General features: G+C 50.1%; 1 protein-coding gene across 4 annotated transcripts in view; it reads left to right on the top strand.

The window, feature by feature from the left end:
• Positions 1-696: 696 nt before the first annotated feature.
• Positions 697-14,163, top strand: part of TLE3 (TLE family member 3, transcriptional corepressor) — a 50,999-nt gene continuing 37,532 nt past the window's right edge. For all 4 annotated transcript variants that reach the window (XM_082198938.1, XM_082198937.1, XM_082198935.1 and 1 more), the window contains exons 1-4: positions 697-1,789; positions 2,413-2,513; positions 3,793-3,856; positions 6,345-6,389. In XM_082198938.1, the coding sequence (XP_082055064.1) occupies positions 1,766-1,789; positions 2,413-2,513; positions 3,793-3,856; positions 6,345-6,389 (234 nt within the window). In that variant the 5' untranslated portion in view covers positions 697-1,765. The remainder of the gene's footprint in view (positions 1,790-2,412; positions 2,514-3,792; positions 3,857-6,344; positions 6,390-14,163) is intronic.

Below are 14,163 nucleotides of genomic sequence, written 5' to 3'. Positions count from 1 at the left end.
ATTATTATTATTATTATTATTATTATTATTATTATTATTATTATTATTCTACCTTGGCTCTCGCATTGGATGGTCTCTCCTCCGCCTAACACGTTGTGCCCCCCACTCCAAAACCTGGATGGGCGGGGCGGGGCGCTTCTCTTGTTGCTATTCCCTCCTCACCTTCCCCACCTGCCCCCGGAAGTGTACAGACAAACATACACAACTTCCTAACTCATCATCAGAAGCGACCTCCCCCCCCCCCACCGGGCGCGGTGGCATTTCACGTCGGATTATATCATCAGCCCAAACCGCAACCAAATGATCCCCGGGCAGAGAAGGAGAAGGAGAAGCCCCCCCCCCCACGCCTGGGCAGGAGCCGTGGGAAAAAAAGGAAAAGGGAGGGGGCAGACTTGCTGGGGAGGGGGGCTGCAGAAAGGAAGGAAGGAAGGAAGCGGCCCGGCGTTGGGGGTGGGGGTAGATCGGGGGAGGGTCCGCTGCTCCGCTTCGCCTCCCTTTCCCCGGTTCGGACGCCAGGTGGCACCGAGAGGTTCCCTCCCTCCAACCCCCTCCTCCTCTCCCCGGCCCCTCCCGCACTCGACCCGGGCGCCGACCAATCACGCAGCGAGTGGCTGCGGCCCCCACGTGGGATCCCCGCGCTGTGATTGGCGCAGAGCTCGCTCAGCCCTTCAATTCATTTCTTCCTTTCTTCTCTGCTCGGCGTTTGCTGCTGCTGCTGCTTCGCCTTTCTCGGTCCTCCCCCTATTTGGAGCGCGACGCGGAGTTCTCGTGTTGCAGCGGCGGCGGCGGCAGCAGCAGGAGCCTCGCCTTCTGTGGGTGGCATTGCAAGGCCGGATTGGAGAAGTGGGGAGGGGGGGGTTGCCGAACGACGTTTGCTCGCGGCTTGTTCGGGGTAGGGGCCGCCGCTACAAGCCTTTGAGGATTTGCCTCCTTTGAAGAAGCGACCTCCCCTCCCCCCTCTTCCCCCCTCCCGCTCTCTTCGCCTCCATGACCGCGGCGACCCCGTCTGGATCCGGCTGCGCTTTCTTGCGACGGGGAGGACCGTGGGAAGGAGAACAAGGGACGGAGCCCGCCTGACTCGGCTCCGCGCGCGCGGGGATAGGATCTCGGTGGAGTTACTGCGAAGGAGAGAGAGTCCCCACCACCGAAAAACAACAACAATCCGGGCTTTGTTTTTCTTCTTCGTGTGGTTTTCTTGTCTCCCTGCGAGCGAGGAGGAAATCGTTGCAGCCCCGGCGGCCAGGGAAAGAGCAGCCGAGCGGATTTGCAAGGAAGTATCGCCCCCCCTCCCCTTCCAACACTCCGCGGCGTTTGTCTCGTCTCCTGCTCTGCCCGAGGGAGCTTTTTCTGGTGGATCTGCTAACAAAAAGGAAAGCCCAGCCGTCCGCCGGCTTCGGAGTAGCTGCGGATTGTGCGTGTGAACGCGCGCGCTTGGGTGTAATACAAACGGAGGGGTGCCGTTGTTAAAGGGAGGCGATCGTCTCTTGCCTTCTTCCTCGAGCGGCGGCGGGAGAGCCTTTCCGAGCCCGGGGAGGGGGGTAGGATGCCCGGAAGGGGCGGCGGCTCCCCCTCGCCCGCCATCGCCGCTGCCCACCCGGGGGAAGCCCGGCCGTCGTCTTCGCTGCTGCTGCTGCTGCTGCGCTCGGAGGACGAGGGGGAGGCGCGTCAGGCTCCCGGCCGTGGCGGCGGCGGCTGCTGAAGCGCCCGCGCTCGCCTCCTTTGTCCAGGCTCCGGAGGGACCGTCGCTCCGATCGCGGGGCCGGCCATGTATCCCCAAGGGAGGCACCCGGTGAGTAGGTGGCGGAGTCGAGGGGGGGGGAGGGAGGCGCCCTGCTCGGCCTTCCCGTGGCCTTTGATCCGGATCGCGGCCCTGGGGGCTTGAGCCGCGTGTAAACGGAGCAGCGCCCCTTGGGGCCCGCTTGGGAACTCGCCCTTTTTGGGGGGGTGGGGTTTTGTCGTGGTGCTCTTTCCCCCCTCCCCCCATACAATTCCAGGCACTCCCCCCTCCCTCTTCACTTTTCCCTCCAGCAAGCCCGCGGATATATGTGGGGCTGGGGGTGGAGAAGGAACGGAAGCACCGAGCCCCCTGCTAGTGGTGTCACAGAGAACTTGCTGCTTTAAAAAAATGTGGGGGGGGGCTTGTTTATATTTTTGGTTAATTGTGCAGCACCCCCTTTTAATCGGGGGAGACAGGTGTCAAAAAACTAGATTTTCATCAACCTCTTTTTATGTAGGCTTTTTGGGGGGCAAGGATTTGGGGGAGATTAGCATGTAACTTGCATTTATCCCCCAGTCCTGTGGGAGGCATTTTGGGTGCCCACAGCTGGGGTGTGTGTGTGTTGATGATGGGCTTGCTGCCCCAGAAGAATTACTGATAAACCTGGTGGGGGGGCTGTCTTCTCCCCATTCCAGGCACCCCACCAGCCTGGCCAGCCAGGCTTCAAATTCACCGTTGCCGAATCCTGCGACAGAATTAAGGACGAGTTCCAGTTCCTGCAGGCTCAGTACCACAGGTAACCTTTCTCTGGCTCCTTCCTCCCACCTTGCAAAGGTGAAAGGCTTATTAATCCTAACAGATGCTGAAGGGTTAAAAGAGCAGGCGGTCTGGAGTGTCTTAGAAACCACAGAGCTGGCTGACATCCAGGCTGCTTATTGTTCTCCACAACTTGGGGCTCACCTCCCCCCTTTCACTTTCTTTAAGAACATTTGGGGGAGTTTCCAGAAAGGAGTTTTGCAGCACTGCCTGCTAGGAACATCCATTTATTTCCTGCATGTTGTCTTTGCTAGTTAGTAGCTGTTTAGCTGAAGAAAACAACCCCCTTGCCTTTAGATGTGTTCCTCTTCCCCAATGCTTGCTAAGCTGTTTTGATTGCAAGGAACACCCCAAGTGGTACCATCAAGCACTCTTAAGGTTCCTTACTTGCAGCCCAATCCCATCTAGGTTTTCTTGGGAGTCAGTCCCATTTATTTTAGGGGGATTTACTCTCAGATAAGAGGCAGTCCCAAGCAGGCTTCCATAGAAAGCCTGCTGGCACACAGTCAGAGGCTGTGTGTTTAACACCAAAAGTAAATTGGGCATGTTATTTCAGAGCTGAGAGTTTTAATCTGCACAGCTTCTAGGCATTTTTGGGAGGATTTGCTAAGAAGATCCCAAATTTTCATGCTAATCCTCCCCTACCTTTCCACCTCAATATCAACTCTCTGGCTTTTAATTTGCTGGCATCATTAAGAGGTTCAAGACAGGTCCCTTTTCAGGTTCTGTAATTGAAGCTCTGAGGGTAAGGCATAAAAAAATCAAGCCTATTTCTTCAGATTTTTTTTGCAACTCATCTGTCAGAAAAAGGCTGCCTTTTCACTGAGGGTACCTCCGATTTAAAGTACTTTATCACAATCTCCAGTAAATAAATGAACAAATGCCACTCATTGGCAGTGTATATAATTCAGGCTCTGCTGAATTTCCAGTGACACTTTGTTCATTAAAAAGAATAAATCTAGTAAGTCTCTTGCCTCACAAGAGCTGTGCTTCTCTCAACTGTAGCCTTGTGACTCTGTTTTGAATCGGCTCTGTGAAGGATCAAGTGTCTTGGAGCATATGCAGAGTGCATCCTTTTTCACAGTTTGCATGTCTGCAGAGTTAATGGGGAAGGAAGGGTTTCTGGGTGAAAAGGTGTGACTTTCAGGTACCCTTTCCTTGACTCTCCCTTCACCCCACCCTGCCTGTCTTGTTAGCAACTTGAGTGTTTCTGGGACTTCTGAGTTGTGACGGATACCCTCTCTCTTTTTCTTTTCTAGTCTTAAAGTAGAGTACGACAAGCTTGCGAATGAAAAGACAGAGATGCAGCGCCACTACGTGATGGTAAGAGAGACTCTTTGATGGCGACTGTTTGCCTGGGGAAAACCGGACTTCTCTGACCCAGGCTGGGTCACTTGGAGTTGTAACCCAAAACATTGGGTGGACGGCTTCTTTCGGAACTCACGGGGTCTCATATGAGGTTCCCGTCCCATTCTGCTCCACAAACCCTTTTCTACCTATCCTCCTTTCTGTGCCCTTGTGCTTTCAGGGAAGCACTTTAACACACCTGGCTAAATGGCCCATGTCCTTAGGATTTTCTTAGGCAGTTCTGAGCACTTTCTGCTCTTCTATGGAATATGCCGCTAATATGACAGGTTTTTCCATATCTGAAAAATAATAGCTGTTGGCTCCCTGCGGACATACGTGAACAACCACAGTGTTTATAAGCCCTTGGTGGTGTGGTGGGTGCCCGACCTGGGCTTTCGCTTCTTTGCCGCAGGAAACTCCCCGGAAAACCCCCGCAACCCCAGGAAATGCCTTGATTCAGCTCCTCACAAGTCCCTCCTGGCCCAGCAGTTAACTCAGCCCAGCTGTAGCCAGTGCTGCCTCTCCAGTGGGATTTGAGTCCCCATAGCTGTGTAAATGCCTAATCGCTGCGGTGTGTGGTCAGTTGTTGCTTTTGCTACAGGAAAGCCTTTCCCGGGAAGTGGTCCTTGCCGTTGCTAATAATCCCTGTGGTTGTGGCAGCTCCGGGAATGCCAGAGGTTAATAGCCCTGGCAGAACCAAGTATTGGGGAATGGCTGTCAGAAACTGATCGGCCGTGCGCAGCTCAAAGGCATTTAAAGGGTCCTTTTTGTGGTAAATGTGATGGATTGGCTCTTGCTGGCTATATGGCAGAATAGTTGAGTTGAGTCTGACTATTTGCCATGTTACTCCTTCCAGGCATGGTTGGGTCTGACCTCATTGGGAGCCTCATGAGCACACCAGATGCCCAAATGAGGTTTTGCCCTCCTGCCTTCCCCCCCAAAAAAACCCCTGGGATTGTAATGCAAGGCTGCAGGGGACTTGGATCAAGGGCATCTCATTTTCTCAGCTGGGTTCTCACTGAGGTGGTCTAGGCTGCACATTTTAAAAGAGCAGCAGACATTCTTGTATGTAGAACACCAGGGCAAAGGGGTCTAGTTTCTGTTTCTCTTTAACTTGCTGGTTTCATATTTGGAGGAGGTTGAGGCCTGTGAGACACCCACACCCACCCAAGGAAAGTGGTACAGTCCTGAAACAGGTTGACCACTTCTGGTGTGTCTGCGGCCTCCAAAATGTCCCCCTTTCCTCCTGTGGCCGGCGCACGTCAAATGATAGATTGTGGCCACCCTGTAACAAATGCAGCTCATGGGTGGTTCTACTCAGAAATAAGACCCACAATGTTCACTGGATTTTGCTCCTGGGGAGGTGTGCCAGGTGGGCAGCAACTCCCATCACCCTTCTCCACTGGCTGTGCTGTGGACTAACACATCTGGAGAAGTCCAGATTGGCTGTGCTCTTCTCAGTTGCACATAGCACAGAGTGCAATTGGTCCTACCTCCTTTGTGCGTATAACATGCAGATATACATGTCCCCGGCTTAGCATGCATGCAGCCAACCCCTGGAGTATTGAAAGGGCTTGAGAGCTACTGTGGTGTAGTGGTTAGAGTGTTGGAATAGGACCTGGGAGACTGGGTTCAACTCCTCGCTCCGCTCTGAAGCCAGTCATGGGCCTCTTGGGCTAGCCTACCTCGCAGGCTTGTTGTTGAGAGGGAGAACCTTGAGTTCTTTGGAGGAAAAGGTGTATAAATGCTATTGACTCAATAAATTGGAAACCTCACAACAATCTGAGAAGGGAGTTGAGTGGTGTTATGTCAAATTGTCTGTGTGCCAGGGTGTGGGTGAGAGGGCATGTCTAAAGCAATGCAGGGAATTCCTGGTGTGTTGCTCCATCCCCAGCTGCTGTGCAGCACAACCTTTAATTAACAATTAAAAACATCGTGTTCATCAATGTAGGACACTTGGATCCCGGCAGAGCCCTTTTGGACGTAGGCCTTCCTGGTCAAAGGTAGCGGGTTTTCTCAATCCCGCTTTTTGAAATCCCTTAATGACAGGTGCTGCTTATCAAATAAGCGCCTTTCTGCATGTGTGGTGTGTTACACCCTTGAGCTGTGATGTTGAACGCAGCGCAGAAATAGCTCAAGATGTCTCCCCAGAGCCTGTGTGGGTTGTCTTGCATCCAGGAGACAGAGAGCACGCAGTTCACGACTAGAGCTCTCCTAAGCGGCTTTCGGAGAAGAGGCAGGCGTGTCAAAGCATTGTCATCTTGTTAAAGATATGTCAAGCAGGGCGGACACTCTGCGGCTGCAGCCGTTTCTTGGGCTCCTGCAAAGCGAGAGCAAACCTTTCTTTTCTCCTCCTGCTTCGCTTTGAGATACTGGCTACCATATTCAGGATGCTTCCAAACATTTATTGCATGATTAATGAAGATCTCTCTCCCCCCCTCCCCATTTTTTTTCTCTTTTTCAGTACTATGAAATGTCTTACGGCTTGAACATTGAAATGCACAAGCAGGTGAGTGTCTTTGCTTACTATGTCCCTGTTCAGTGGTCTGTTGCCTCTCCCCTCCCTCTCTTCGGCTACTTCAGGAGCAAGGCTTGGGGGATAGAGAGCATTAAGCTGTTGCCAGGGAGATTTGTGCGAAAATCAGGGCAGTGCAAATGTTGCCCCCTTGGACTCGATTCAGAATGACTTGTGGAGGTGAAGAGGTGTGCACGACCGTGGCGTTTATTTGGCGTTTCAAATTCCTTTGTTTTCGTTGGGCTTTGGAGTTGTGGAACTCTGACCCTTTCGCAACTGTGGTTTTGAGCAAATACTTGTGTTTTTGCGGTTGCTGTGTTGCACCAGAGCAGTCTTACTCCCTCCACCCCCATCTCTCAGCACCTCCACATCCTGCCCCTTCTCCAACCAAGTTGCACTTTCCTCTTTTGCAACGCCCGTTTCTGTCACATGAGGTGTTGCAATGCATTGGTGACCTCACTGCTGTGGAGATCCCAGGATCGCAGAGGTAGTTTGTCTGCTGGCACCTTGGAATGCACCACGGCAGTGGGGTGCCGTTCACATGGGATCCTGGCATAAGGAGATCTGTGGGGTTGGAGAGCACATCAAGTCCATCAGATGACTGACAGCGACTGGGCTGTGGTCAAAAGTTGGAAGCATTGGCCTGTTTAACACAACTGGCTTTTATAGCTACTGTAGTTTTGATTTATTTCTTTTTAAAAAATTCATTTAAAATAAATAAAAGCTGTAGCCTGGCTATAGGTGTATGGGTAGAAACCAAACAAAAGAGTTCAATGACCTACTTACTCATCTCTTTTTTTGGAAACCTCACTGCGTGTTGCTTAAATTTTATTCCAGGATAGCACAGTTTTTTTAAAAAAGCAGCAAAGTAATTAGCAGAAACCTGGAGCATTTTGTGTTTAAAGTCACTTTTGTTGTTTTAATGAAGTTGATGCTTAATGAAGTTGTCAAGCACCCAGGTCTTACTGAAAGTTGTAATTATCTCTTAGAACATTGTCCAGGGGGGTGGGGGTGTTTGGATGGTGCCCTCAGAAAGATTGGGTTATGGAAGTTGATTTTCTGTTGTAAGTTTAATTTGGTAGAGTTAATAGGTTCGTCCTTGTTTCATATGTGTACACAGCCCTATGATGATAATGTGAAGGGCAGTGTATTAGTATTCCTCTAAATAAATGAGTGTTGATAGAAATGTGCTTTGTATGTGTTCAAGGGCGCACTTTTTTGCTACATAATCTCACCAAATGCCTGCTTCTTAAAAGAAGGGGCAGAGCCAAAAGGGAGTAGACTGTGGTACATACATAGGGATGGATAGAAGGTAGATGAGACTGTGAAAGTGGTCATGGAATCCTAGAATTGGAAGGGACTCTGCAGGTCATCTAGTCTCACCCCCTACAATGCAAGATTCCCTAACAGATGATCACCCAACCCCTGTGGAAAACCTCAAATGACTCCTTCTGAGGGAGTCCGTTCCACTGTTGAACAGCTTTTGCTTTCAGAAAGTTGCTCCTAATGTTGACTTGAAATCTCCTTTCTTGCCATTCGAATCCATTGCTTCAGGTCCTACCCTCTGGAGCAGCAGCAAACAAGTAATTTGGTCAGTGCTTGTAAGATGACCTTCTCCAATTTGGTGCTGTCCAGATGTTTTAGGACAACCATTCTTATTAGCCCCAACCAGCATGGAGTTGTTGGCCAGAACAACTGGAGGGTACGGGGTTGGCAAAGGGTGCTGTAAAAGATCCCTCTCCAAAAAACTTGGACCACTGGGAATTTGGAATCCTTTCCCAACCCCCTACAGCTCTGCCAGATCCCCTTCCCCTTTTCTTGGTAGCCACAGGACCAGAAAAGCTGTCTGTGACAAAAGTTCAGACCCCATAGTCATATTCGACTGAACTGCCACCATTTCCCGAGAGTGACTGGCTTGCAAAGAGTTAAACTCCTCTTCCAGGCGATAGCATCTAATGACTATTGCAGCCCCACCTGTTTGTCTGGCAAAGAGGCAACTTCTGTCTTACTCTAATGGCTCCCGGCCCCCCCTTCTCCCCCGCAAGGGCAGAACAAGCTGAGCTGTTTGGGAATGCGATTTGCTTCCTTGATAAGCTTAAAACCTTAAGGAGCCTAGGGCCTGGGCGCATGATAGCAAAACTTCAAGGAATGAAGTTATTGAGATCAGGCCTGATTAGTTGTGATGCCTTGGAGGGGAAGAGCTGGAGCTTAACAGCGGACAATAGAACCATAGGATTGTAGGGTTGGAAGGGACCCCAGGGGTCATTTAGTCCAGCTCCCTGATTCTTCATGCACCGCATGGTTAAACAGTCTCAGGTGGCAACTTGGATGGTTTTAAAACAGAATTGGACCAGTTCTTGGAGGGGAAGGCTATTGATGGCTACCAGCCATGATGACTACGCTCTGCCATCAAAGTTTGAGGCAGACAATGCTTCTGAACACCAGTTTCTGGAAACCATAGGAGGGGAGATGGTGCATGAAGTCTGCTTGCTGATTTAACCTCAGCCATCTTGTTGGCCGCTGTGGGGAGAGGATGCTGGCCTGATCCAGTGGCTCTTCTTAGGCTGTGATGGAATCACAGCTAAGGAATCCCTGCTAGATGGCCATCCAAGCTCCATTTAAAAACTTCCAAGAACAGGAGTCCACACTCTTCCAGTGGAGTCAATTCCTCTTCTCTTGCCCTCAGAAAATTCTTCCTAATGATTAGCCAGAATCTCCTTTCTTGTCATTTGAATCCATTGGTTCTGGTCTTACCCTCTGGAGCAGCAGAAAACAAGATTGCGCCATCTTCCCTCCAGATAATTTGAGAATGGCTATCATATCTCTGCTATACAAACCCTCCTCTGCACATGTCCTAACTTACCAACATCTTTTGTAAAGCTGTGATGCCCAGAACTGGACACAGGACTCCAGGTGGGCTTTTTGACCAAGACGTAAGAGATCTTGCGCTTTTTAGGTTTTTGTATTCCTCTGCTTTTTAAACTGGTCTTCAATGAGTGCCTCACTCTCTGCAAGTCACTTACAACCAAAAGAACAACTAACCATTGCAATAAAGAAATAAGGAGAGTTTAGAAGCTGTTGGGGAAAATACCCAAAAGTCTCTTGGTACCTCGGATGGCTGTCCCAGGCAACTGAACCGGGGTACTGAGAGACACTTTGGTATTTTTCCTGACAAAGCTTTCTGGCCCAGTGGAGAGAGAGTGTCTCCCCCCCCTTATTGTGTGGCTGCTGCCCTCCAGAACTCTGCTCTCAAACCTGATTTAAAGGCCTATTTCCATTTGCTGCTTTATATCTTCGCCCCTCTAAGAGAGTCGTAAATTAGCGGCTGCAGATTTCGAGCTTTGAAAGGCCTGTGGAGGCGAAGAAAGTGCCAGAGAGGGACTCTTCAGACTTGGCAATTTGGCTGGGTGGTTGTTGTTTTTCTTCTATGGGGGGGATAATTCACTCTCTGCAAGCAAACCCCTCCCAGTCTACGTCTTGCTTTGGGGGACGGCTCCTTTTGATGCCGGGTTCCCTGGCTGGTAATTATGTCAGATTTATATCTGCGCGAGGGGGTGGGCGGGCAGCTTTGTAGTCGATGTGTCTGTGTGATGTTTTTGGTTGGAGATGGCATTTTAAGGATTATTGAACGAAATGAAATGAGATGCTTTGATTGCGAGGGGAGGGAAAACCGATCCTTTAATCTGCCTTCTCGCCTTGCCTCTTCCAGCAGGTTGGGAAGAGGATTTGCTGGGCTCAGCTGGTAGCAGAGAGTTGGCTCTCCTCTCACCTGCCTTCGCGCCCATCCACTCACGTAGATGCTGCTTTTGCCAACCTGGGGTCCTCCAGCTGTTTTGGATGGCAACTTCCAGTTTTCATCCAGAACATCTGGAGGGCAAAGTGGCCAGGATGAAGAAAGCTGGTCTAATGGGACTTGTTTGGGGCAACTATGGCTTTTGTAGGGTTTGATCTGAAGGCAAATGTCTGCCTGGTGACGTCAGAGAGAAGTGTGAGGCTGTCCATTATGTGCTCACCTGGCCTGATCTGGGACCCCATATAACAACGTTCATAGTTGGGTGAGGTCCCTGCAATGGGTGTGGTGGGGCAGAGGAAAGACAGGATGAAAGCAAAGACAGTTTGGGGTGTCTTGAGAAGTCTAGAGATGGCTGGGAACAAAGCCTCACCCAGTCTTTGTTAAAAATGTATTTTTCTCTTGAATGTAAGACATTCTGTATAATTGCTGAGCATGTCAGAACCGTTTAATTCTAAGGTGTGTTAGAATTCATGTGCCCCTGCTCCTCCATGGGAGGTTCATGAGTATGGGCCTTTTTGGTGGTGGCCCTCCCTGTTTGAGGATGACTGTCCCCAAGGAAACACGCTTTAGACAACAGAGAAATACTTTTCTCTTTTCACTCTTAATCTTGTGAGATTGCCCTCTTTTAGTTGGAGCAGGATTTGTTTATTTCATGAAATTTATACACTGTTTGACTAAAAAAAATACCCCTTGAAGTGTGTGGGATGACTCTTTCAAAAGCGGTTACTTGTTTCAAGTGGCCTCTGGGGAATAATTTTAATTCTGCTTCCTCTGTGTTTCCATGGCTTTGAAAGGGTGAGGGTGGTTTGGAAACCACCTGTGGGCTCCTCTTTGCCTGGGGAAAGCCCCTCACCAATCCCCAATTCATATAAGAAAACTTTCAGACATCCCATTCAAGTCCTAGTGGGAGTGAGCCCCAACATTGCTATCTCCTTTGTTTCAGCTGCTCCTAGTGTCATGGTGATTCAGGGTATGTGTTTTAGTCTGTTGGTAATACAAGTACTTGCTCACATAGGCGCCGACTCCATGGGGCTTGAGGGGGCCCGAGCCCCCTCAAAAATTCGTTTGGGGGGGCTCAGCCCCCCCAATAATCTCGGGCGGCGGTGGGCGCGTCCGCGGCTTTTATAGGGCGCCCGGCGCGCACCAGCTCGATAACGGGCACCGGCGCGGCGGGGGGCGCCGGGGAGGGGGGCGGCCGGCCTGTCTCATTGGCAACCCCATTGAGCAGCGCCGGCTCCCCCGGGAGGGCCATCCCCCCGCGCCGCCGATCGCCAACACCGCCGACGCTGTGGCTGCCCGAGCCCGAGCCGAAGCCCGAGCCTGAGCCGAAGCCCGAACCCGAGCCCGTCAGTCAGTCAGGAAGGAAGGAAGGAGAAATGGGGAGGGAGACGAGGGAGGAAAATTGCGCGCAGGGTGAAGAAAGGAGAAGGGCGAACGAGACGAGCTTCCAACCCAAAAAAGGGCTGGAAGACTGGGAGGATGAAGGATCGGGAAAGAAAGCGACGCCTTCCCCGCCCGCTTGTCATTGGCAGCGCAGTGGGCGCCCAGAGGGGCTGGGCACCGGCGCAGGGCCCCTCCACAGCCGCGGAGGACAGCTGCGCGGCTAGCAAGGTGCGCCGCGTAGAGCGCAGCCCTTGTGTGGCCCGGTGGCCAGGCAAGCTCGGGCGGGGACCCCCATGCGAATGTAAGACGGGAGAAGAGGGCAGAGCAAAGGGGGTCCCTTCCCCAACCTCCGGCTCTGAGACTTCCCTGCGCCCCAGAAAAGCGAAAGGATTTTCTCTTCTTTTTTTATAAATATTTTATTAAGTTTTCAAATACAAAGTTAGAAACATAAACTTAAGAAAAAAGTAAAAGAAAAAGAAAAAGAAGAAAAGAAAACCAACCATGCAACACATTTTTTATATAACTAACTGGACTTCCTCGCATCTCCCTTACCCTGCATTCTTTATAATAAAGATATCAGCAAATTATTACCTTGTTTCGTACCTTATTTTGTACTTTTCAAATACTATACCTCTAAATTTAACATACTTTTCATCAGTTACTTATATCTTAAATTAAACATAGTATTACCTTAGATTTTGACCTTTTCTTACTTAAAATATAATTTCCTGTTTCCCAAATCTAATTGCTGAAGCTATAGTTTCCGAATCGTGTAAATTTTTAACATTCATACAACTTATATTGTTTTTGTAAATAGTCCTTAAATTTTTTCCAGTCCTCTTCCGTTGTTTCTTCTCCCAAATCTCGGATTCTGCCAGTCATTTCAGCCAGTTCCATGTAGTCCATCAATTGCGTCTGCCACTCTTCCAGTGTGGGCAAATCTTGTGTCTTCCAATATTTTGCGATAAGTATTCTTGCTGCTGTAGTTGCATACATAAAGAAAGTTCTATCCTTCTTTAACACTTTCTGGCCAACAATGCCCAAGAGGAAGGCCTCTGGTTTCTTGGGAAAGGTATACTTAAATACCTTTTTTAACTCATTATAGATCATTTCCCAGAAGGCCTTCACTTTTGGAAAAGTCCACCAGAGGTGAAAGAATGTCCCTTCAGCCTCCTTACATTTCCAACATTTATTATCAGACAGGTGATATATTTTTGCAAGCTTGACTGGGGTCATGTACCACCTATAAATCATTTTCATAATATTTTCCTTCAAGGCATTACATGCCGTGAATTTCATTCCGGTGGTCCATAACCTTTCCCAGTCCTCAAACATGATGTTATACGCAATATCCTGAGCCCATTTTATCATGGCTGATTTGACTGTCTCATCCTGAGTGATTTTCTCTTCAACCTGCCCTCCATCCTCTTGCAGAAAACTCTTTGCCTGCCCTGCCCGTATCTCGTTTTTGCTTTTTAATTCCACACACGCACCCTTCGGACTTCGTGGCAATCAGGCGCGTGGGTGCGTTTCCTAAGAGAGTGAGGACCCCCGCCTCCTCCCCACCTGCTCCCTCGCCAGCCAGCCAGCCGCGCGCCCTAGCCGGAGAGCCCCGGCCGTCCCCGTCGCGCAATCGGCTGGATCTCCCTTCAGCAGGCCATGCTCACAACTCGGCCCAGGGACCCCCAGCAGCGGATCTCCGGCTCAGCTGAAGAATCCGGCAACAAGCCCCCTCCTCCCCAATCGCTCCGCCGAAATACGCTCCAAAACCCCCCAGATAGGCCGCCGGCCGCCAAGTCTAGTGGCGCCCTGAGCGAGGGTCTCTCCCCAACACCGCCACCTCGAACTGCGTTCTCCCGGCTACCCGAGCGAACCAGCGGCAGGACCCCGGTATGGGCCCCCCCAATATTTTTTATAAGTCGGCGCCCCTGCTTGCTCATCCCCAAAGGATTCCATCTGGCAAGTCATGACTTCTGGGATGATATCCTGGGGGAACAGTCAAGGAATTATAGGGTAATCTTCCTATATACATAAAAATGTAAGGCTATCATCGCACAGCCGGCATTGGAGGATTTGTAGTGTTTCATCACAATCCATCCAGTGTGGAACTGTTCAGACAGCAGGGAGAGAAAGAACTTGATATTTTAGTGTGGCAGCACCTACACTGTGGAACTCCCTGCCTATTGACATCAGGCAGGTGCATTACTGTCCTCTTTTCAGCACCTGCTATAAACAGTTTTGTTCAGCTGATCCTACCCAGATGTTTAGAAATTGGATGCAAGTCTTACCTGTTTTTAGTCCATTGCTATGCTAACTTTTCAAATGCCTTAAATTGTTGTTAATTTCTCTTACTTTGACCTTTTTTAAAAAACAACAACAGCCAAGCAGTGTATAAATTTTATCAAATGAGAAAACATTGGCGGGTTTTGTGCATGGCCTCTGTTTAAGGATTAGCCATTGATTGGCTTTTACTACTTGTGAATCCTGAGTGGGAAGAGAGAAGGGTTCAATCTTTTTTAAAAATTATTTGGCCGCTGGATGAGAACAGCTGTTAACACAAGCTGCCATATGTGTTTGTGTGCGTGTGTGTAT

Source organism: Podarcis vaucheri, assembly GCF_965113315.1.
Source record: "Podarcis vaucheri genome assembly, chromosome: 14".
NCBI classification, from domain to species: domain Eukaryota; kingdom Metazoa; phylum Chordata; class Lepidosauria; order Squamata; family Lacertidae; genus Podarcis; species Podarcis vaucheri.
This window is presented reverse-complemented; position numbering and strand designations above follow the sequence as displayed.